At 45.4% G+C, this 20,565-nt stretch overlaps 1 protein-coding gene across 6 annotated transcripts; it reads left to right on the top strand.

Annotated features, from left to right (window-relative positions):
* The first annotated feature begins 3,560 nt into the window (after positions 1-3,560).
* On the top strand, positions 3,561-20,420 carry LOC147040672 (sodium bicarbonate cotransporter 3-like). 6 transcript variants are annotated; one of them, XM_085900727.1, is made up of 26 exons: positions 3,561-3,748; positions 7,289-7,370; positions 7,438-7,587; positions 8,131-8,269; positions 8,437-8,597; positions 8,705-8,893; positions 9,911-10,270; positions 12,210-12,325; positions 12,950-13,107; positions 13,225-13,312; positions 13,467-13,613; positions 14,005-14,111; positions 14,590-14,764; positions 14,839-14,972; positions 15,053-15,298; positions 15,690-15,795; positions 15,915-16,076; positions 16,146-16,259; positions 16,351-16,512; positions 16,583-16,834; positions 16,905-16,973; positions 17,060-17,233; positions 17,306-17,443; positions 17,512-17,612; positions 18,401-18,499; positions 18,654-20,420. In XM_085900727.1, the coding sequence occupies exons 1-25, from the start codon at positions 3,707-3,709 to the stop codon at positions 18,480-18,482; spliced, it is 3,654 nt and encodes a 1,217-aa protein (XP_085756853.1). In that variant the 5' UTR covers positions 3,561-3,706; the 3' UTR covers positions 18,483-18,499; positions 18,654-20,420. The 6 variants fall into 6 exon arrangements, with proteins under 6 accessions (XP_085756853.1, XP_085756852.1, XP_085756850.1 ...); XM_085900726.1 differs by lacking the exon at positions 9,911-10,270 and having other exon boundaries at positions 3,562-3,748; positions 12,210-12,283; XM_085900724.1 differs by lacking the exon at positions 9,911-10,270 and having other exon boundaries at positions 3,562-3,748; positions 12,210-12,289.
* The last annotated feature ends 145 nt before the right edge of the window (positions 20,421-20,565 follow it).

Here is a 20,565-nt window from a genome sequence, read left to right as displayed (position 1 = left end):
TCCAAATGTCTTTTTGCGTATGATTTATTCAGTGGAGCACAATATTTAGTTCAGGTATACATGTCAGAATTTATGATTTGGAAATTGCATGCACGATAATGCATGCGACGCATGAGTCATATCATTCGGGCCCTTTTGTGAATTCATTGCTCATTACAGATGACTTGTGAAAAAGTCAAATGGATCATGCAAATAAGCTGTAAAGGCTTCTTGCAGTCAGCGCTGTCACTTTTCCATATACAAAACTGTCAACATGGTGTTCAAATATATACATAAATGTTCCATTAAAAAAATAAAAAAAAGATATTTTGTGTCACTCAAAAAGTATTCTAGGATTCTAAAAAGGATAAGCAGTATAGAAATATTGTCCAATTCATTTTTCAGTGTGCTGCCGAATACACCAACAAACAACATATGACTGACTTCTCTTGGATCATTTATTTTGTATCCAAAAAGAGCAGAACTATGATTTCTAAGCAAAGTGGTCATAATATTTGCATGGTCTATGACTCCTTCTCACCTGTTTGCCTTCCCTTCAAATTTGAATTGATTTGCATGCTGGCTTTCTAATTAATTCTGTTGTCAGACTGGTTAACAAAAGGAGGAGTCTTACTCCAATTAACACCTCCTAACAAGGTAGATTACCACAGACTTTCAAGAACGCTGTAAAAAAAAATGCCTCTTGTGGGAATTGCAGCTTGAAGAATGAAAATGTTTGCACTTGTGTCAGCAATTTGTTTTTTTCCAAGCCGTTCATTTTGAATTGTGAACTTTTTTTTAAATGCCATGTTTATATTATAGGTGTCTGACAGACATTCCATAATGGTGCTAGTCCTCAGCATGGGGGTCAATGGATGATGTATCTCAAGCCTTCGTGCAAGTCGGGCGCTGATCAATAGCGGGTTATCAATAGACACCTCGCACAGCATGCGCCCGCAAATTCTGATCATAATAGCAGATAGACACGGCAAAATAACACCTGAAAAAAATGAACATCACGCTTCCATACAATTGTGTGTTATGTCGATATGTAACCGGCGGTCTGTTTTCTTCAGTGTGCGTCCATGTCCTCATCTGGGGCTTTTTGAAAGTTCACCACAGATGAGAATTTGGAGAGAGTGTGGCCAAAAAGAGCTTTTGACATCTTAACACAGATGACGTCCTTAGGCTCTTTCTTCACCTTCAGTCACACACTATTACTGCTCTCACAGGCTAAATTTAGCCACGGGGGCATTTGTCTTTCGCTCCACATTTTTAGACCACCAAAAGAGAAAGAATGGAACAGTGTCCATTTGTCGTGATTATAATTTTTTTTTTTTAAGGGGATACGTATGTTGCTAAAGGTCAACCCTGTTAAATGACGAGCAAAATGAAAACAATTCAATCACTCATTCATTCTATGTATGACTTGTTTAGTAATTGAAATATTTCATGATGTTCTAAATTGTTGATACATGTGAAGTTAATAATTGAGCGATCATTTTGTGCAGGTGTACCCAATGGTGTGACCGGTGAGCGTATTTACAGAACAAGCATATGAGGGGCATTGATTAGCGTGGCTCATAGTTTCGATGACTTGAGGTGTTTTTGCAAGCCACATAACACACTGGCCCGGGTCTCGCTGAAACTGCTTCATCATTGCTGGATGTTAGACGGAGCGCTGAGCGAGCGAGCGAGCGCACGGCTATAATGCTCACAGGTCTGTTGGAGTGAGACCGTGGTGTGAGATGAGTCTCAAGTTAGCGGGGCCACAAATGTTTGGAGGAAGGTGTTGAGTGTTGGCAGAGAGCACAAAGGTGACAGGAAGCCGAGTTGCAGAGGAGCCCTTGTGTGCTACTGCTGGCTGGCTGGCTGGCTGGCTGGCTGGCTGGCTGGCTGGCTGGCTGGCTGGCTGGCTGGCTGGCTGGCTGGCTGGCTGGCTGGCTGGCTGGCTGGCTGGCTGGCTGGCTGGCTGGCTGGCTGGCTGCGGGGAGGCCTCCAGTCACTGGTGCATGCTTAATGTTGGGGAGAGTATCCCGCGGCTGAGCTGCACTTAACAGCACATTGATTTCAAACCCTCTGGAGACTGGTGGGACACATCCCAACAGCCCGCTCCGTCCCTACTGACACCACCATTTACCTTCTGCACAACTCCTCCCTCCCGCTACCTCTGTGATGATTTGGATACACCGTTGGCCTCTTCTGGCCCACTCCCCTGGAGAGTCTAAGAGGAGTCAGACTGGATTCAAGGGGCACTAGGCAAGATCCTACATGAGTGATGTTTGGGGTAGGACACAAAGAGGCAGCCGTGTGGAAAAGATAGGAATCCAAATCAATGCAATGGCACTTTGGGAAGAGCCAACAGATTTGGGGATTTTCCTTCCTCTTCTCGGTACCATCACCATTTGGGACTGAACCCTTTGGGACAGAATGATTTGAAAAAAAAAATAGGGCACAGTCAATACTCTTAGGATGATTTGACCCTAACCCTTAAACGAGACAGACGTCATTGACTGGAGGCCAGATTTTGACTCCATTTTTCCACATAAGGTTTTTGCCTGTCACAGAGAAAGCTTTTGTTTGACTCCCAAATTCCCTTCACAGGTGGATGCCAACACACTTCTTCTTCCGCTTGTCTAAATTCTGACTCACCTTACAGCTGCATTATTTAGCATGCATGTGTCTCGGCTTCTTCCTTGTGTGTGCTAATAGGCTCTCGGTATCTTTACAACGCGGGGTACAATTAAGAAGTGAGAGTTTGCGCTCCCACTTTTTCACTTCTATTTTGGAGCTACCGAGTGATTATGCCGGAGGTTGACTGGCGGCTTTATTTTTACTCTGTGAACACATTGAAGTTTAGATGACATAGGTTCATGTTATCAAACAAGTATGTAAACATCGATGTTCAGAAGTGAAGCGCTTGCTGGAGCTTTTTTAGGGTAATTGTGTTCTATCATTTCCAATTCATTTATGATATGACCGAAGCTTTAATTGGCCGATTGAAATAGATTTTTAAATTTGTAGTCAAACCCGGCAAAGTGTTGATGTATTCCCTTACAGTGACTATTTATCAAGGAATGATCACACATAAGGGTCAGAGTCATATTCCTCTTTTTTTGAACATTGAGTTTTCAATTGCAGGAGCGCCGTTATTTATACAACACTGCGCTCTGCTGGTGAAAATGTGTTAAAACATTTCAAAATGTATTTCGTTTTGTTTTGAATGAAGCATGAAAGTATCAACATAATATACTGCATGCATATATGCACACACATACAAAAAAGAGAAAAAATGTCTTTTAAGATTCATCCTCTGCACCACTAATAGCATCTGATCCGTGGACGAAGGAGCCCAGGGAGGCAAGGTATGTTGCGAAACCATTTAAAAATTTGAAAACAAATGACAACATCTTGCACATAACATATAAATGAAGTCATAAAATAACAAAACTGAAGGGTGTTAGTTTAAGGCCAACCTTACAAGACGGCATTCGTTTCGATTGGCTAAAAAATGCTAAATATCTATTGGCTGCATTAGCTGTCAATCATTGTGGAGGCGCGGCTTGGTACGTCATTGACTAACGCGCTACGGTACGCCTGCCAGCCAGCCAGTCCCTCTAGTGTTCACTCAAGTGTCACACTCGCCCGTTTCCGCTACGCGACTCTACCGGCATAAAAAAAAAAAAAAAAAAACCACTGGTGGCCCAAAAGTCTAGCGGGGAGTGCGATGGACGAATCATCGGAACAAACACGGCCCTTCTTGAGAACAGTATGTACCCGCACTACACCCAGTAGCGCTTCCTTCACGCCACATCTGTCTGTGTGTTTCTTTGTCCTTTACGTTGTGTTTCCCAGCCAGGCAGGCAGCCGGCCAGGCAGGCAGGCAGCTGTGATGCTTAAGGCAACCAATTGACCGGCCGGCCAGCAGCTGCTATTGTTAGCCGGCCGGCCGGCTTTCTTATTCTGAACACGTGGCAGGATGATAAGAAGCGCTTTGGCTAGGTTCGCGAAAAAGGGACTTTTCAGACCAACGCGTGGCGTGGAAATCTTTCTTGGTCTTTTGCTTAAGTTTGACGTGGGGATGGATATCCTAGTCACTTGCTAGCTGTAATGCGCTAGCCGGGTGGGTGCAAGGTTTTCAAGTAGTTCCATTCTGGGAGAATTGTTTTTCCAAGTAAACATATTGTGCATTTAACAACAATGTTATCCCATCATCTTGCATTAACAAAAAGTTCCAGTTGACCTTTGACAAACTTCTGCATGTCTTAACAAAATGCCATTCACATTGACAATACGCCAGTGACGATTCAAATGTGTCACAGGAAACGTTGAATTTGTTTAATTAGAGAAGACAAAGCGGAACCAAATCACAATGAGAAAAAAAGTGAACAAAGTTGGCAACAGAATCCCATTCGTGACAGATGGGATCATGGCTGTCAAACTCCAGAGCTGTGTGTTACAGTGCTAAGTTTAAAATGCCTTACTGAGTGCTGTAAGTGCTGGTGTGGTGTTGCCTACTGCTCTGTTTGTGTGTGTGCGTCTAGGTACTTATTTGTGCATGTATAAGCATGTGCTTTCTGATGTGGTGGGGAAACATGAGCCCTTGTGTCTTCAATGAAAAGAGCTCACTTCATCACTGCCTACGTCTTTCCCCAGCCATGCAAGTCAGTCGCTGGCTTTACAATGCTTAAGCTGCTGGGATGGATGCCTGCCGCACAATTCAAATCTTCAATGAAGCATTGTCCTTGTCCGTACGAGAAAACGGAATTTATAATGGTTTGTATACAAATAGTTGGGGGTTTTGCATTCCCAGCTTGAAAACAAATCCACCACCACCACAGTACCTGCTTTCATTTATCTGTGTGGGGGATTGCTTTTCATTTGTGACCTGAATACCTCAGCGTGTAAATATTAGTATGTCCTCCCGACGTGTGCGTATGTCCTCCGTGTGTGTCGCTGTGTGTGTGTGTGTGTGTGTGTGTGTGTGTGTGTGTGTGTGTGTGTGTGTGTGTGTGTGTGTGTGTGTGTGTGTGTGTGTGTGTGTGTGTGTGTGTGTGTGTGTGTGTGTGTGTGTGTGTGTGTGTGTGTGTGTGTGTGTGTGTGTGTGTGTGTGTGTGTGTGTGTGTGTGTGTGTGTGTGTGCGTGTTTTTTTTAGCTCCTGGCCAGGGCAAATAAAATATTAATGGTGCCATGGTGGGATTGGCTGGTGAGCAAAGAGCGGGCTGACAACTGGGTAGAGCGGAGGGAGCAGTGTGTTTTGCAAGCAGCTCGCTCGCTTGCTCTCTTTCTCCCTCCGTCACACAAGCAGAGGAATCGGGAAGAGACAAGTGTGATTGTGTCTCTGCTGAGTGCGCGTTCCCTACGAGGTTCTTGTCAGGATTGAGCTAACGCGTCCGTGCTAGGATCTCAATGGACAGACAGAGCCAAGAAAAACATGTGCTAACGGTAGGTGCTGTCTCCAGTAAGGCTGCATGCATTGTTGCTGACTTTTTATTTGGTCATTGGAGTCAGGAGCGCCATTAAGCAGGCAAGGAGGCATCCAAGATTTGAGAAAGTCAAATCCAAGGTGAAAGCAGGGGGTGATAGGAGCCTTTTGTTTTCTTCGTCTCTCTTTCGTGCATCCTGAAATGAGGACGTTTGCTTTGTTGATCTCAAGGAGTGGAGACGAGTAGAAAGCAGCAGGCAGAGAGTGTTATGGCTGCTTGAAGGACAAGGAGAAAAGGATACTGTTAGAGGTGCTCTGCCAAGGAACATGCAGGTGCTGCATGCTGTTTGAACAGATGACGTTTTTGGGCCTAGGGAAAACTGCTCCCTTTTCTTTTTGTTATGAGCGCGCTCGTATTTGGCCATATTCAGTGAGGAACGCTATTTTTTGGGGGGCGGGCAGGCACATGTATTACATATCCTATCAAGGCATGTTTTGTATATACTTTTTCAGCATTCTGCCCTGTCATTTTTAGAGGTTCTCTTTCCAATTTATTTATATTTTTAAAAAAAATAACTACATTCAATTAACTTAAAATTTCCAATACAAATGGCATTAAATAGATTTTTTTTTTTAATATATATGAACGTCAGAAAAATGAAATAAACGACTATAAGAAGCCCAATGCTAGACTGCATGTTCATTCCCAAGAAAAATGTTCTTCCATTGTCCTTGGCACATAGTGTTCCCAACATACTTGAAGACGTCATGAAAGCCAAGCGCTACATGAACAGGTGTTAATATAACACATTTGTGCAAATGGAATTTTAAGGTGCTTATGAAGATTATTATGTTTTTCTTAACCAGCTTTATTGGCATGTAAACATTGGCTCATGTGATTCTTGCACTGGTCAGTCTTCTAGTTAATTTCCTTTTTATGTCCAAAATAACTTTGAATCGACTTATCTGGCAGAGGAACCATTTCTTCGGGTGCTATCAGAGTGAAGCACTATGCATGCAAATCCACTTACGAGGAATGCAAACAAAGTCACAACCTGACTCAATAACAATACAAGCATTATGGTCCGGCTCATACAATACAACTTTATTGATCTGGCGTATTTTAATTTCCGCTTCACATATAGCAATGAGTGAGCACGCTAAACTCTTGGCTTTCAGTCCATTCTTATCCGGCACAAAGCCATGCCAACATGAGGTCACTGTCACCTTGTGGTATTTATAAACCGTGTGACTCAAACAGTCGTCAGGACATCGTGCTTTGAAACACGACTAAAGATTGTCATTCGTCTGCAGGTTAAAACTTAATTGACTTATCATTTCATTTTTCTTCACTTTAATATTTTGGGAGGTATGATGTGGACACACCATGTTTTCTGTGCTTGTAACATGGTGTGATGTTCATGTGACATCTGGTGCGTCCACTTTGGCCACACGTGCTGCAGGAACTAAAAACAGTTTCTCTGCAGCTGTCTGAATGACCCAACGCTTACGGCTAGCGGGTCAAAAGAACACTAATAACGTTTTTGTAATTGGACTAACTAACTAACTAACCACGTGTGATTCTGAAGTGACCCACAATCTCCTGTAATGAGGATCGAGTCAAACTGGTTACAAGAAGGCCAGATGACGGGGATTGAAGGGTCCAACAAAGAAGGAGGGATTAGATGCCTTGTAGAAGACACCCAATTGAAAAAAGTTGTCATTATCAGCAAGTGTCAAAATGCCCCAAGAGAGAGATGAATTAAAAACAGAAGAATTTGAGTTGGGCTCCCCAAAACAAATGTATCCATGTGACCTGAGGACGTGTTCACACTTTGGTTTGGTTTTGAGTCATTCTTCCTAAAGCGTCCCCTTTTTTCTTAGGGTCTGGATGAGGAGGCAATCGTTGACCACGGAAAGAGCAGCTTCACCATTCAAACCAACTATGAAAAGGACGACTTAGAAAGTAAGTTGTCATGTGAGAATGTTCTTTTGGTGCTGCATTTTATTTCGATATTCAATTGTTTTTCTAGGCCACAGAGCAGTGTACGTAGGCGTTCATGTTCCTATTGGAAGGGAGAACAAGCGGAGGCACCGTCACAGAGGACACAGACACCACAGAAAGAGAAGAGATAAAGACTCTGATGACGGAAAAGAGGATGACAGAGAATCTCCCCCCTACGGTTAGTACCCAAATACTCCATTTCTATTTGGCCTGAAAGTCTCAATTGTGAGAAAACAAGTGGATATAGAATAAAAAAAAATTTATGTTCTGATCACTTCACTGAAAATGAACTTCAATTTTTTTCATAGTCATTATGCCCGAATCACTGTTGGGCTTAAGTGGAAAGTACCTTTTTGAAGTACAGTACAAATTCCATTCCGTTCATTCAGGTTGGATGGTTTCATATCCCGTAACATTTGTTCCCACTGTCACACTTTCTATGTGATGTCACTTCTCTATGAAAGTCAAGTGCACAACCAGTGTCAGGAAAGTGGTGAGTTTCTCAAATACATTCACATTATGAATATTGTTGCTGCAGATGGACCGAGTCATTGCTTTTTGGGCCTTTTTTTTTTTTTTTTTTTTTTTTTTTTCCCCCCAGTCAGACATGACTGGAATGGTTCCAGAAATATCCTCATTATTTCTCTTTCACATATGAGCAACACAATGTCAAAGCGACAAGCTATTAGAATGCAAACGATGTGCGCCGCTACTTCAACAGACACTCCATCCCAGCGGGTTCAATTCATTCTGGGCACGGAAGATGATGACTTGGAGCACGTCCCCCACGACCTCTTCACCGAGTTGGACGAGCTATCCTTTCGAGCTGGCGGTGCCACGGAATGGAGGGAAACCGCCAGGTCAGACGAAAGAATGTCCGACTAATGTCACCTTATGTCACGGCAGTGCACCAAATGACGGAGTCCTCCTGCACATCCCAAATATTCAGATAGACGGATATCACCGTGATTCCATTTGGGACGTACGATTTAATGTCTGCATCATTCTCTTGGGGACTGCTCCGCAGGTGGCTTAAGTTCGAAGAGGATGTGGAAGACGGAGGCGAAAGATGGAGCAAACCTTACGTGGCCACGTTGTCATTGCACAGTTTGTTTGAACTGCGTAGCTGCATCCTCAATGGCACAGTCATGCTGGATATGAGGGCCAACAGTATCGAGGAAATTGCAGGTAGAGACACGCTTTCTGTTCCTCAATGAATTGATAGCGCTTTAGAAGTTGCCAAGAAAGTGGCGTGACCCAAAGCTGACGGGTCCGTGTGCCGTTTCTTGCTTCAGACATGGTGATAGATAGCATGGTGGCATCGGGCCAGCTCAAGGAGGACCTGCGGGCCAAGGTGCGTGAGGCTATGCTGAAGAAGCACCACCATCAGAACGAGAGAAAGCTCAGTAACCGCATCCCTTTGGTGCGCTCCATCGCTGACATAGGCAAGAAACACTCTGACCCATTCTTGCTCGAACGAAACGGTGAGATTCTTCAGTGCACTCATTTTTCTTTTTCCGCCACATGATCGAGCCCACGTGAAGTCTTTCTAAAAAATGCCATGTTTATATCATTCAACGCCGCGTGCGTACAAGGCGGATGATGGTAAAAGTGAGTACCATCTAGGGATGGAGCAAATTGTCAAGCAAAACTAGTGAAAGAGAAATCTGGGTGCTAAGTAGTGTGTGTGTGTGTGTGTGTGTGTGTGTGTGTGTGTGTGTGTGTGTGTGTGTGTGTGTGTGTGTGTGTGTGTGTGTGTGTGTGTGTGTGTGTGTGTGTGTGTGTGTGTGTGTGTGTGTGTGTGTGTGTGTGTGTGTGTGTGTGTGTGTGTGTGTGTGTGTGTGTGTGTGTGTGTGTGTGTGTGTGTGTGTGTGTGTGTGTGTGTGTGTGTGTGTGTGTGTGTGTGTGTGTGTGTGTGTGTGTGTGTGTGGCTGCGTGTGGCTGCGTGTGGCTGCGTGTGGCTGCGTGTGGCTGCGTGTGGCTGCGTGTGGCTGCGTGTGGCTGCGTGTGTGTGTGTGGCTGCCTTGGTTTGAAAATACTGATCCTTTTGAACAAGCGCATGGCTGCGGTGCTCCGTGTCCATTTTAGTGAGCAGATTGGGATCAAAAAGAGGTCTGTCGCTGATGGCATTAGCTCCAGCTGCAAGAATAAATTGGAGTGTGATCCCTGTAGGTGTCCTGGACTGATTTGCCTCTGGATAATTGCACCCATTTGGTCTTTTCTGGCATGCAATGTTGAAGCTTTGCCTAACCACTCACGTGATTGTTTCAGCTTGAGTGAGAGACAGGTTTTTGGGTCTTGCGGACAATCTTCCTCACCCAATCATTTTATTTGCTCCCTCGACGCATGCGTGGATGGATTTCTGCTATGCCGCTCCCCCTTTCCGGCCGGCTGCTTCCGATACCATCCTTTTGATAGAGTTGGACTTCACGTGTTTTTCTGATCTGCTCCATCCCTTTATTCCTCCTTCTCCTTTCCCTGCCTTCTTTCTCCATTATTAGGAGAGGGCCTTTCCTCTTCGCGTCTGTCCCTCCACAAGCCAGGAGCTGGCTCTTCCGCCTCCAACCTGCCGCAGAGACGAGAGTCCCGAGTTTCCATCCTCCTCAGCCACCTCCTACCGTCCTCTTCCTCCAACACGGGGCGCCCCCCGGGCACCCCTCAAAGTACCCCCGCGTCCTTTCGCCGTGCCTCCCCGAGCCCCTCGCGCAACCGCTTTGGCCCTGGTAGCATCCCAGAAGTGGTGGTATCTCCGCCCAAGGATGACGATCCGCCAAAGTGGGCAGAGGAAGAGGCGGCGTTGCCCCAGTTGAGCCGGCAATCTTCCTGTGCGTCCCAGGGATCCGAGCAGCTGCCCTTAGAAGGCAAATATCTGTGTAGCCCGCCAGTGTGAGTCACAGCTTGATCAGAAAACACTAGCACAAGCATGAAAGCTCTGCTTCCTGTTAACTTTGCGGCCATCTCATCAATTACCCGTGGCAAAGTTCATCTTCTGAGGCATCCTTGCCCCCCCCCCCCCTTTTCTTTGCCACATTCCTTTACACTACTGTGTCATGACATCATCTCACTGCGCTGGTGCGGAGGGAGCCAGGAAATGACCAAAGGTGCTCAGGGCTTCTCCTGGCCACCATGTAACTCCGCCCCTGCGGGTCCTTCGTAGTCGGTAGGTAGCATTGCGATTCTGGGAGCGGACCCAAACCGTGAAAATAGACCAGGTGTCTTACCAACATCTAATATGTATTGTACATGACTACTATGTACTATTTTACCAAATGTAGATTGAAACAAGTTTGCACAGTAGTGTAATGCTTTTCAAGCATCACTCGCTTGGTCTCCTGTCTGACCCCTGCACATTTTCAAAGCATTCCTTTGTGTCTCGCTTGATCAAGTTTCTTAATAGCTTTTTGGTTGAGGTGGAAAATGCTCTGTGGTCCCTTTGCTCTTTATCTCTCTGATGCCTCCCTCCTATGCGGTATGTGTTGTTAGTTTATTATTAGATGTCTGCGTGTGTAGCTCTGTGCGCGGCCGGCCGGCCGGCTGGGACTGGCTCCGTATCAAAGTATGGAACTTTGGTCCGAGCTATCACTTGTTGAACCTGAGAAGTTGCTCGTCTTATTTTAGCCGCTAAGCGTCTGTAATTGGAATCCACTTCGAGAAGGACGTCAACTTTTTTTCTTCCCAAGGGGCAGGTGACTTTGGCTGTGGGGGTTGCCTTATTTGAATTGGATTATCACGCTGTAATCACTAGTCTAATTAGTGAGCTTTGGTGAAAGTCTAAGACTTTAAATAGCTGACCGCATTACTGTATATTTAGCGAAATAGTAGCGGACACGTGTCATTTGGGCTTTTTCTTTTGTTGCTATAGATTCTTGGAACTGTAATAATTTCCCCACGTAGTTTGTATCCTGTTAAAACTCGTGTGCCAGATATGAACATACAGTCAAATCCTTTGGGGTTTTTTTGTGGGTTTTTTTGGTCCCAGTTCTTCCGGTGCAGCCTGACCAATTTCAGTTATGTATTTTAATGTTTGGCATAGATCTGCCGATTCATCACTTCTGTAAAGGTTGGTGTGTTGAACATTCCACGGTTTAGCCTTCCTGAATGAAGACCTTTTAGCGGATGCAACCTAGGCTAATCCCTCTCTTATTCCAAGAGGCTTTGTCGGGTATGTGAGCAATCAGGCTCCTGTTCATCGCTCACATCACACAGTCAAAATTGGTCAAAAATAAAATGAGGAGCCATAGAATAGTAGAAGGCATTACCCCCATTCTGTGTGGACATGACATTTCACAATTCATAACGAGCCGCACGTTAACTGAAGTGCTAGCGTTTCCTGTTTGCGTTTCGTCACAAAAGCAGCTCGCATATATTCCGTGTGAAGTTGTCTATGCCGAATATTTTTGCCCTGATTCCAAATGCAGACAGTCACGTCCGACTGAAGGATTTCACATTCAATATATGTCATTTGAAGAGCGTTTCCTTGTATTGTTTTTAGTGCCCAAATCATCCATGCTGTTAAAAAAATCCAAAAATTGTGAGGGATGAAGTATAGCTTCATGGCTCGTGTTTGATTTGTGATTAACCTTTGAAATGAAGGCCATCCAATCAGGTAACCGCAGAAAATATTCTATCCCTGCATGCATTTCTATTTGGCGAAGAAGAAAAAATGCATTGAATTTCCGCTTGAGCGGTTAAAAGCACAGCAAGATGAATGGAATGGGAGAAGTGTAAACCAAGATGTAGTGATGGCTCTGCTCAAATAACCTTCTGTTCTCACACTGTCTATTATCCCTTCCCTACCAGGACCGCTTGTTCATCCCCACTCCGTCCCCAACTACCTGGACAGCGAGAAAGCAGTGGAGAGGCGGCCTTCCAAAGTAGGGGTCAGTAGAGAAAGCAGCAGTGTGGACTTCAGCAAGGTAACCTAACCTAACCGTAGTGCTGAGCACAGATAATCCATCCATCCATCACGGACGGCGCAGGAGTTGTCTGGAACCTCACCGTTTTCTTTTTGAAAGCGACATTTTGCATGGTTGTCCATTTGGCCATTTCTATTCCTCCTCCACCCATTTGGCCATTTCTATTCCTCCTGCACCCCACCAAGTTGGCAAGCTCGCTCGCTCGCACGCAAGCTGCCATTAGTGGATTACAAAAGCAGCCATCACGTCTTCCAAAAATAAGGTGGCACAGACTGCCATTGCACTCAAGGGATACATACGTACGTATGTATTTAAGTGTCATGGCAGGAAATGCTTCACAGCTTTGAACAGTCTTTGCTCAGTACTCTGTAGGTGTCAGGCTACAACTGTCAGGAAAAAAAGTGGGGCGTTAAATTTACAATGCAGATTTGGAACCAACTGCAGATTCCATATATTGTCCCAACTTTTCTTCTGATTTTAAGGTTGTAGATGCTATCGCTCCTTAGCTTACCTTTGCTACACTTGCAACCTTCTGCTCTACCTAAATCCCATTCATTCCTCACACTTTACTGTACTTCAAATGCTCTTCCCTGTAATCTCATTCAGCTGTTCTCTTGGTCTTAGGTGGATATGAATTTCATGAAGAAGATTCCTCCTGGCGCTGAAGCCTCCAATGTTTTGGTGGGAGAAGTTGATTTCTTGGAGAAACCTATCATCGCCTTTGTTCGGCTGTCCCCCGCGGTTCTTATCACCGGCCTCACCGAGGTTCCCGTGCCCACGAGGTACTCTGCTTATTTCAAGCAAGATGAATAATGCATTGGAAAAGGACCTTTGCTTCTTATTTTCATTTGCACAGTGAATGAAATGACATGTTCTCATTTGCATTGTCTTTTCCAAAGGTTTCTGTTCCTGCTTTTGGGTCCTCATGGAAAGGGTCCTCAGTACCATGAAATCGGAAGATCTATGGCCACGCTGATGACAGACGAGGTGCTATGTTTAGAATTGTCATATAAACCCTCATTTAATGAAAAATTCATGTTCAGTCAGGTGCATTGTAATTCATTTCACTGGCCTGTTGTTAACAAAAGAAATGCTTATCCATTAGGGAACTCAACAAAGACTTATTTGCGTGATTGTGTAGATCTTCCACGATGTGGCGTACAAGGCCAAAGACCGTACCGATATCCTGTCTGGGATCGACGAGTTTCTTGATCAAGTGACGGTCCTCCCTCCTGGAGAGTGGGATCCCACCATCCGCATTGAGCCCCCTAAAAATGTCCCGTCCCAGGTTGGTTTCATTCTTGCTTCTGTTAAGTGAAACTCATTTACTAAAGGTTTGCGTCTGCGGGGTCAAAAAATGGCCGGTATCGAATGAGTTTGAAATTCTGCAGGTGTAACCCGGCACCACCGCGCGTACAGATGGCTGTGCTTATTCTAGCGAGGAGAAGGCATGCAACAGTACCGTCATTGTGTTCCATGGGATATAAAAAAAAGTTCTATCCTTCTCCTGAGTGATACCTTTTTAACAATGAGGTCTCTGTCATGCTGTGGAAACGCTTTGCAGGACATGCTTAGATGTGGCTCTAAAAATGGGATTTGAGGTTCATCAGAAGCACTGTCACTGTACTTGTCCGTATATGTCCGTATCGGTCTTCATATGTCTATATGTTTGTGAATAGCTAAAGAGGAAGAGGCCATCCCATCCAAACGGCACCGCATCCCCAGCGGGAGAACTGGAAAAGGAAGAGGACCACCACCTGGGACCGGAGCTGCAGAGGACTGGAAGGCGAGTACAGCACATTTTTGTGGGACTGACTGCAGAAAATCCAAAGTATGCTTTGTCTTTCTCTACAATTTTACCTTTTTTTTTTTTTTTTTTTTTCTATTTTATAAAAACGTTTTGCAAGAGGTGTAAATTTAGTTTAAGAAATAAGTCATACTAGAGAGCTTGAAACAGTTAAAAAGTCAGCAGTGCCAGTAGCCTGACATTTATGTCTTAACGGTGACTGATTGTCTAAGGTTGTAGCCAGGCGTACAGTGCAGCTTTCTATAAACCACACGCACACTCCAAACACTGATTTATTTCCACGTGGGTCCTCCTTTTCACCATTTCTATAAAATGAGCAAGCCATAAGTGTAACGGGGCCTAATGTAAAGAAAGATTGCAGAAAGGCTGCCAGGCCAGCAGGTGAGGCAAAAAGAAAAGAAATGAAATGAAATGAGCAGTTCATCATAGCTCTCTCTATGTTTTGTTTTTTTTGTAGGATATTTGGTGGTCTGATACTGGACATCAAGCGGAAGGCCCCGTTTTACTGGAGTGACATCCGAGACTCGTTCAGTTTGCAGTGTCTAGCCTCCGTTCTCTTCCTTTATTGTGCCTGTATGTCTCCCGTCATTACTTTTGGAGGTCTGCTGGGAGAGGCCACCAAAGGCAACATTGTGAGTTGGACAGATTGTTCTGGAAATGCCAAAATGTGTGCTTCATAATCACTCTTTGTCTTTTATCTCTACAGAGTGCCATAGAGTCTCTCTTTGGGGCATCCTTGACTGGAGTAGCTTATTCCCTCTTTTCTGGCCAACCCCTAACTATTCTTGGCAGCACAGGACCTGTTTTAGTGTTTGAGAAGATACTCTTTAAGTTCTGCGTGTAAGTTGAAGTCTCATTTCACATAGCGTATACGGGGGAGTTTATCTCTAACCATCCATGTTTGTTGTCTCCCACCTCAGCGATTATGGACTGTCCTACCTGTCGTTACGAACAAGTATTGGTCTGTGGACAGCCTTCCTATGTTTGGTCCTGGTTGCCACGGATGCCAGCTCCCTGGTCTGCTACATCACCCGCTTCACAGAGGAAGCTTTTGCGGCGCTCATCTGCATCATCTTCATCTACGAAGCTCTCGAGAAGCTATTCCACCTCGGAGAACATTATCCCGTCAACAGCCACAACGTCTTGGATAACCTCACGTCGTATTGGTCAGTATTTGCATTTTTTTTTTTTTAAGGGTCGTGTAGGTTGAGGACATGCATAGATAGACTAGATGCATATTTTCCATAGTACAGGCTCGCTTCAGTGGATATCTTTCTTTGTCAGTTAACAAGTCCGCATTTGGTATTGTCAATTGTCCTCAGTGGCTTCAAAGTAAACAGAACAGCACTCTGACAGAATGGAAGGAATGTAGCTTGCATATCAACAAAAAGAATTCCTGGCAAATGAAGGAGGTCGGAGAGAAGTTTACTGTTGGTCTTTTTTGCTATTCTTAGGAAATATCTCATTTGCTCAATTAAGTTGGAGACGCTCCCATGAGATTTCTCTCACAAAGATTGAAATCAATCAATCTTCTTTTTCAAATGGTCTCGCTCGCAGGTGTCAGTGCTCTCCGCCAGCTAATGCCTCAGCTCAGCTCCTGAATAAATGGAACCAGACCGGATACAGTCCAGACTCCATACCCTGGAGTAGCCTCAATGTTTCGGTAAGGCGGCTGGCTACGCAGTGACCTCCGGTGTCCGAGGCATTTAAGGACAAGGGCGGTTCGGTTTGATATGGTTCCAATGGCTGCACAGATTTCAGTTCCTGTCCTGTTTTTCGTAGACGTGCAAAATGCTCAATGGAGAGTTTGCGGGCACAGCCTGCGGCAGCCACGGGCCGTACATCCCCGATGTCCTCTTCTGGTCCGTCATCCTTTTCTTCGCCACATTTTTCCTCTCCGCCTTCCTCAAGCAGTTCAAAACGGAGCGATACTTCCCCACCAAGGTTGAGGGATTTGACACTGCTTTCAAAAGGGATCGCATCCATTTGATTGATTATTTTTGTCATACATAGGTGCGATCCACAATTAGTGACTTTGCGGTGTTCCTAACCATCATGATCATGGTGTTGGTGGACTATTTAATGGGGATCCCTTCCCTGAAGCTGAACGTCCCTGATCGTTTTGAGGTAGGATGACTCCAATGATCTTCTGAGAAGCAGGTCGACCCATTTCCAGGCTGTCCAAGCGAGCCCAATTTGTGCCTGTTTCCCCGCACAGCCTACTTCAAAGAACAGAGGCTGGCTGATGGACCCATTAGGAGACAACCCTTGGTGGACGCTGTTGGTGGCAGCGCTTCCTGCCCTGCTGTGCACAATCCTCATTTTTATGGATCAACAGATCACAGCTGTCATTATTAACCGCAAAGAGCACAAGCTAAAGGTCAGTCCCGGAATGTGCAACGTGAGAAATTGCCTCAGAATTGTACTCGTCTCCTCGACTGACCCCGCAGAAAGGCTGCGGCTATCACCTGGACCTGCTGGTGGTGGCGGTCATGCTGGGCCTGTGCTCCATTATGGGCCTGCCCTGGTTCGTGGCAGCCACCGTCCTCTCCATTTCGCACGTCAACAGCCTCAAGGTGGAATCGGGCTGCTCCGCTCCCGGAGAACAGCCAAAGTTTCTCGGTATCCGGGAGCAGCGGGTCACCGGATTCATGATCTTTGTCCTCATGGGCTGTTCCGTTTTCATGACGTCTGCGCTCAAGGTGAGGCAAGGAGAAGCGTCGCTCGTCTCGGTGCACTCCTTGCTACGTAACCCGTACGTGCTCTTTACAGTTCATCCCTATGCCGGTGCTGTATGGAGTCTTCCTCTACATGGGGGCCTCCTCTCTGAAAGGCATCCAAGTATGTTTGGCAAAGGCGGGCTCGCTCGCTCGCTTCGTCCAAGACATCTCTGATGGATTGATTGATACCTTTGATTCCCTCCGCAGTTCTTTGACAGAATCAAGCTGTTTGGCATGCCTGCCAAGCACCAGCCTGATCTTATTTACTTGCGCTACGTGCCGCTGTGGAAAGTCCATATCTTCACCCTGGTGCAGCTCACCTGCCTGGTACTGCTTTGGATCATCAAGGCCTCTGCTGCGGCCGTGGTCTTCCCCATGATGGTGGGAACGTTAACCTTACCATCAGAATGACTTGATCATTGACAAGAATTCTTTTTGCGTCATTCTATACAGGTTCTTGCGCTGGTCTTTATCCGAAAGCTTCTTGACTTCTTCTTCAGTAAACGAGAGTTGAGCTGGCTCGACGACTTGATGCCAGAGAGCAAAAAGAAAAAAGAGGATGACAAGAAAAAGAAAGCACGCGCAAAGCTGGTACTTTCCATTGAACGCAAACATTGGGGTGTTGGGCCGGGTAGGCTCTCACTCACTTTTTCTTTCAGGAGGCGGAGTCTCGATTGCAGAAGGAAGAGGAACTGGGGCTGCAGGTCAGCTACGAAGGCTCCAATCTGCTTAACATCCCAGAAAAGACCCTCTCGGGAAGGTGGGTCCATTTTTTTTTTGCATTGCACCTGAACTGTTCCGTGGCATTAGAGGTCAACAGTGGCAAAAACAAAAGAAGCTGCGCTTTGAGGGCCGCCACGAGCGAAAAGAGCTCCGAACTTTCTTACTGTATCTTGAACAGATCGTACAGAATAGGAGTAGTCGCAGACCGCAGGCTCCCGCAGGAAGAAGAGGTAGCAAGACAGTGTGTTTGGAAAATAATTGATGCATCCTAACCTTTCACACACACACGGACAGTTAGAGCATGGCCTCAACTTTATAAAAGCACATTTTTTCCCCTTAACCTCGTGTGCGTGTGCGTGCGTGCGTGCGTGCGTGCGTGTGTGTGTGTGTGTGTGCGTGTGTTCAAGCAAGCAAGCTCACTTTCACGTTCACCCGTTAACACGTTAACATGGCTCAACTCTCACCTTTGTGTGTTTGAGCCGTCCTTGGCTCCCCTGGCTTTGACGTGTGCCTGCTCGCTTGTCTATCTAAGTTGGCATTTGTGTATTTCCATTTGGGCACGGAGTTGTTCAAGGTCCAAATATCTCTGATGAAATGGACAATAGTGGATCACGGAGGGCAGTGAACTGGAGCGGCGCCTCGCACGGCCCGCATTTTTAGCGATGCATTTATAACGTTATTCACGTCAGCCGGGAGAGCCGGACGGCGTGGGAACGTGCTGGCGTTTGTTAAGCCTCCCAGAGCGGGATACCGCGAAGGTCTCGTTTCCTTGTCCCCTCTTTCCCGAGTCTCATTTTGTATCCGTCCTTCCCTTCCTGTCAACAGCCGGGAGAAGGCGGCCTGCGTTAGAGTGGACGTCAGCCCAGACACACCGGGAGAGAGTTCCACGGCGGAAACCTTCTTGTGATAGCTTCAGCGCAGCAGGTGAGCTCCACTTGGTGGCTAAGTTGCCTGCCGAGGGTATTCGGCTCCAATTTTTGGAGCATTTGCACCTCTGATGCCAAAGGATTGGGCCTCTTTGACTGAGTTTCATTTCATTTCCCTTTTATGATGGTCGGTCTGTTTCCATACTGTATAGCGTTCACAGCCCAGCCAGCACAGTCATATTAAGAGCACACCAGCACCATTCAGGAAAGATCCATGCCATGTCTCATCATTGATGCGCCACATGGTTGCAGGTCAAACAATCATCTTGGGGGTGTTTTCTCATGCTGCTTGGATTTCATCCATTCTTCTCATCAGAAACGTCTTTTGTATATACTAAATGGAGGTGAAATATGAATGCAGGTATACAGTATCTACTGTGATCTTTTCATTTGTAATATGTCAAACTTACTTCAGAGGCCATATGAAGTCTGTACTGTACAGTAAGCACTTTGCCGGCATCATTTTCTTATGAATTCTAGTGTACTATTATATTATGATTAAACGTTGCCGACTATTTGTTTTACGCCAATTTTGATTTCCATTTGTCAGGAATTTTCGCTCGCTGAATTCCAATGTTGTTGTTTTTTTAGCCCCAAATCGCTACCGCAACAGTTTGAACGGGTGATTTTATTTATGAATGTTTCCGCAAACGGATAACATCACAGCTGGGCTGTAGTCAACATCTCTTGATCCTATCAAGAATAATAATAATAAAGGATCTGCCCAAGTACAGTGGAACACATTTGATCGAAAAGAAAGTATTCCTCAGTGCCTGTTCTCACTCTCATTGTCAAGAAATGGGAGAGCATCACTTTGAGGTACAGAAAAGATGACTGCCTTTCAAAACCGAAGCACATTCTTAGCACATGTGCCATGAATCTCAACTGACAGCGACTGATATCCTCATCTGCATACGTTGCTCACTGCCACGTCACTCAACGGACCGGACAAATGGAGAAAATCGGATTTTGGTTTACAACCTTTGGCGTTCCACTGTACTTTGTGCCAGTCCCTCTTGTGTTTCGATGACCGCACGCACGCACACACTCAGCCGGCATACTCCTACACACAAAACAACACCAGCCAAATGTTGTTGTTGTTGGGGGTAAAAAGAATCCAAGTGACCCCAGTTAGTTGCACCTATTTTTATACTGTCTGTATTACTTTTATTGCGTGCGTGCGTGCGTGCGCGCGTGCGCGCGCGCTGGACAAAAAAAATGGTCTTTTGCTGATGCTAAACATTTTATGCAACGCAAATATTTCTACTGTAAATGTGACGTTTGTAATATTCTACAAAGCCGATCTAATTTTCGCAAAGTGCAGTCTTGTTTTAGCAATAAATGCTCCATACGAATGGAGCCGTGACACTAGCTAAATATCCAGGTAAGGAATAATTATCGCTCTATCTGTGTCTAGCTGTAGTGACTACGTGCCTTGTCAGAGCTCTTCATGTATGTCGTACTTCCATTTAAGTGTTCACATACATATGTACGCGGCGGCATCCGTTTAGAGTGGACCGGACCGCACCAGTGACTGGTGTGTAGTTGGCCCGTGTCTGTATTCAACTTGTAGCCAGCCTCCGGCTGCAGACTCCACTTTTGGACTTACAAACTGAATTGCTGTTTGTAAGTGTATTCTGTTATGTCTCGAATGTCGATGGAATGAGTCGTGCGAGGATCTTGGGACAGACAAACTGTATTAAGTTGGCTCATGCCACACGGGTTTTAAACTGGAAGTGAACTCTGACCAATATCATGTCATGCAAAACAAGCGCTGTTGAGTCCAAAAAAAAAAAATCCATCAATAAATAACTCCAGCATACAGAAACCAAGCAAAAATGAAGCAAACGGTCTGGTTAGCAAGAAGGATGACTTACTGTATGTCGCAATGGAGAGCAATAAACATAAATACCAACTGATCCTGCTTGTTTCTTCTCATTTTGAAATGCAAGAGCAACTTCATTTATTCGTGATGCTTGCTCTGATTAGGGCGGAAGGATTTGGATTTAGTGGTGCGTGCAAGAGGTTTTCCTCTCACATTTTCTGAATACGTATTTCCGGCAT

The sequence above is a fragment of the Syngnathus leptorhynchus genome, chromosome 20 (assembly GCF_054491065.1).
Source record: "Syngnathus leptorhynchus isolate UIUO chromosome 20, UIUO_Slep, whole genome shotgun sequence".
Classification (NCBI taxonomy): domain Eukaryota; kingdom Metazoa; phylum Chordata; class Actinopteri; order Syngnathiformes; family Syngnathidae; genus Syngnathus; species Syngnathus leptorhynchus.
Note: the sequence above shows the minus strand (reverse complement) of the source record. Positions and strands in the feature narration are given on the sequence as shown.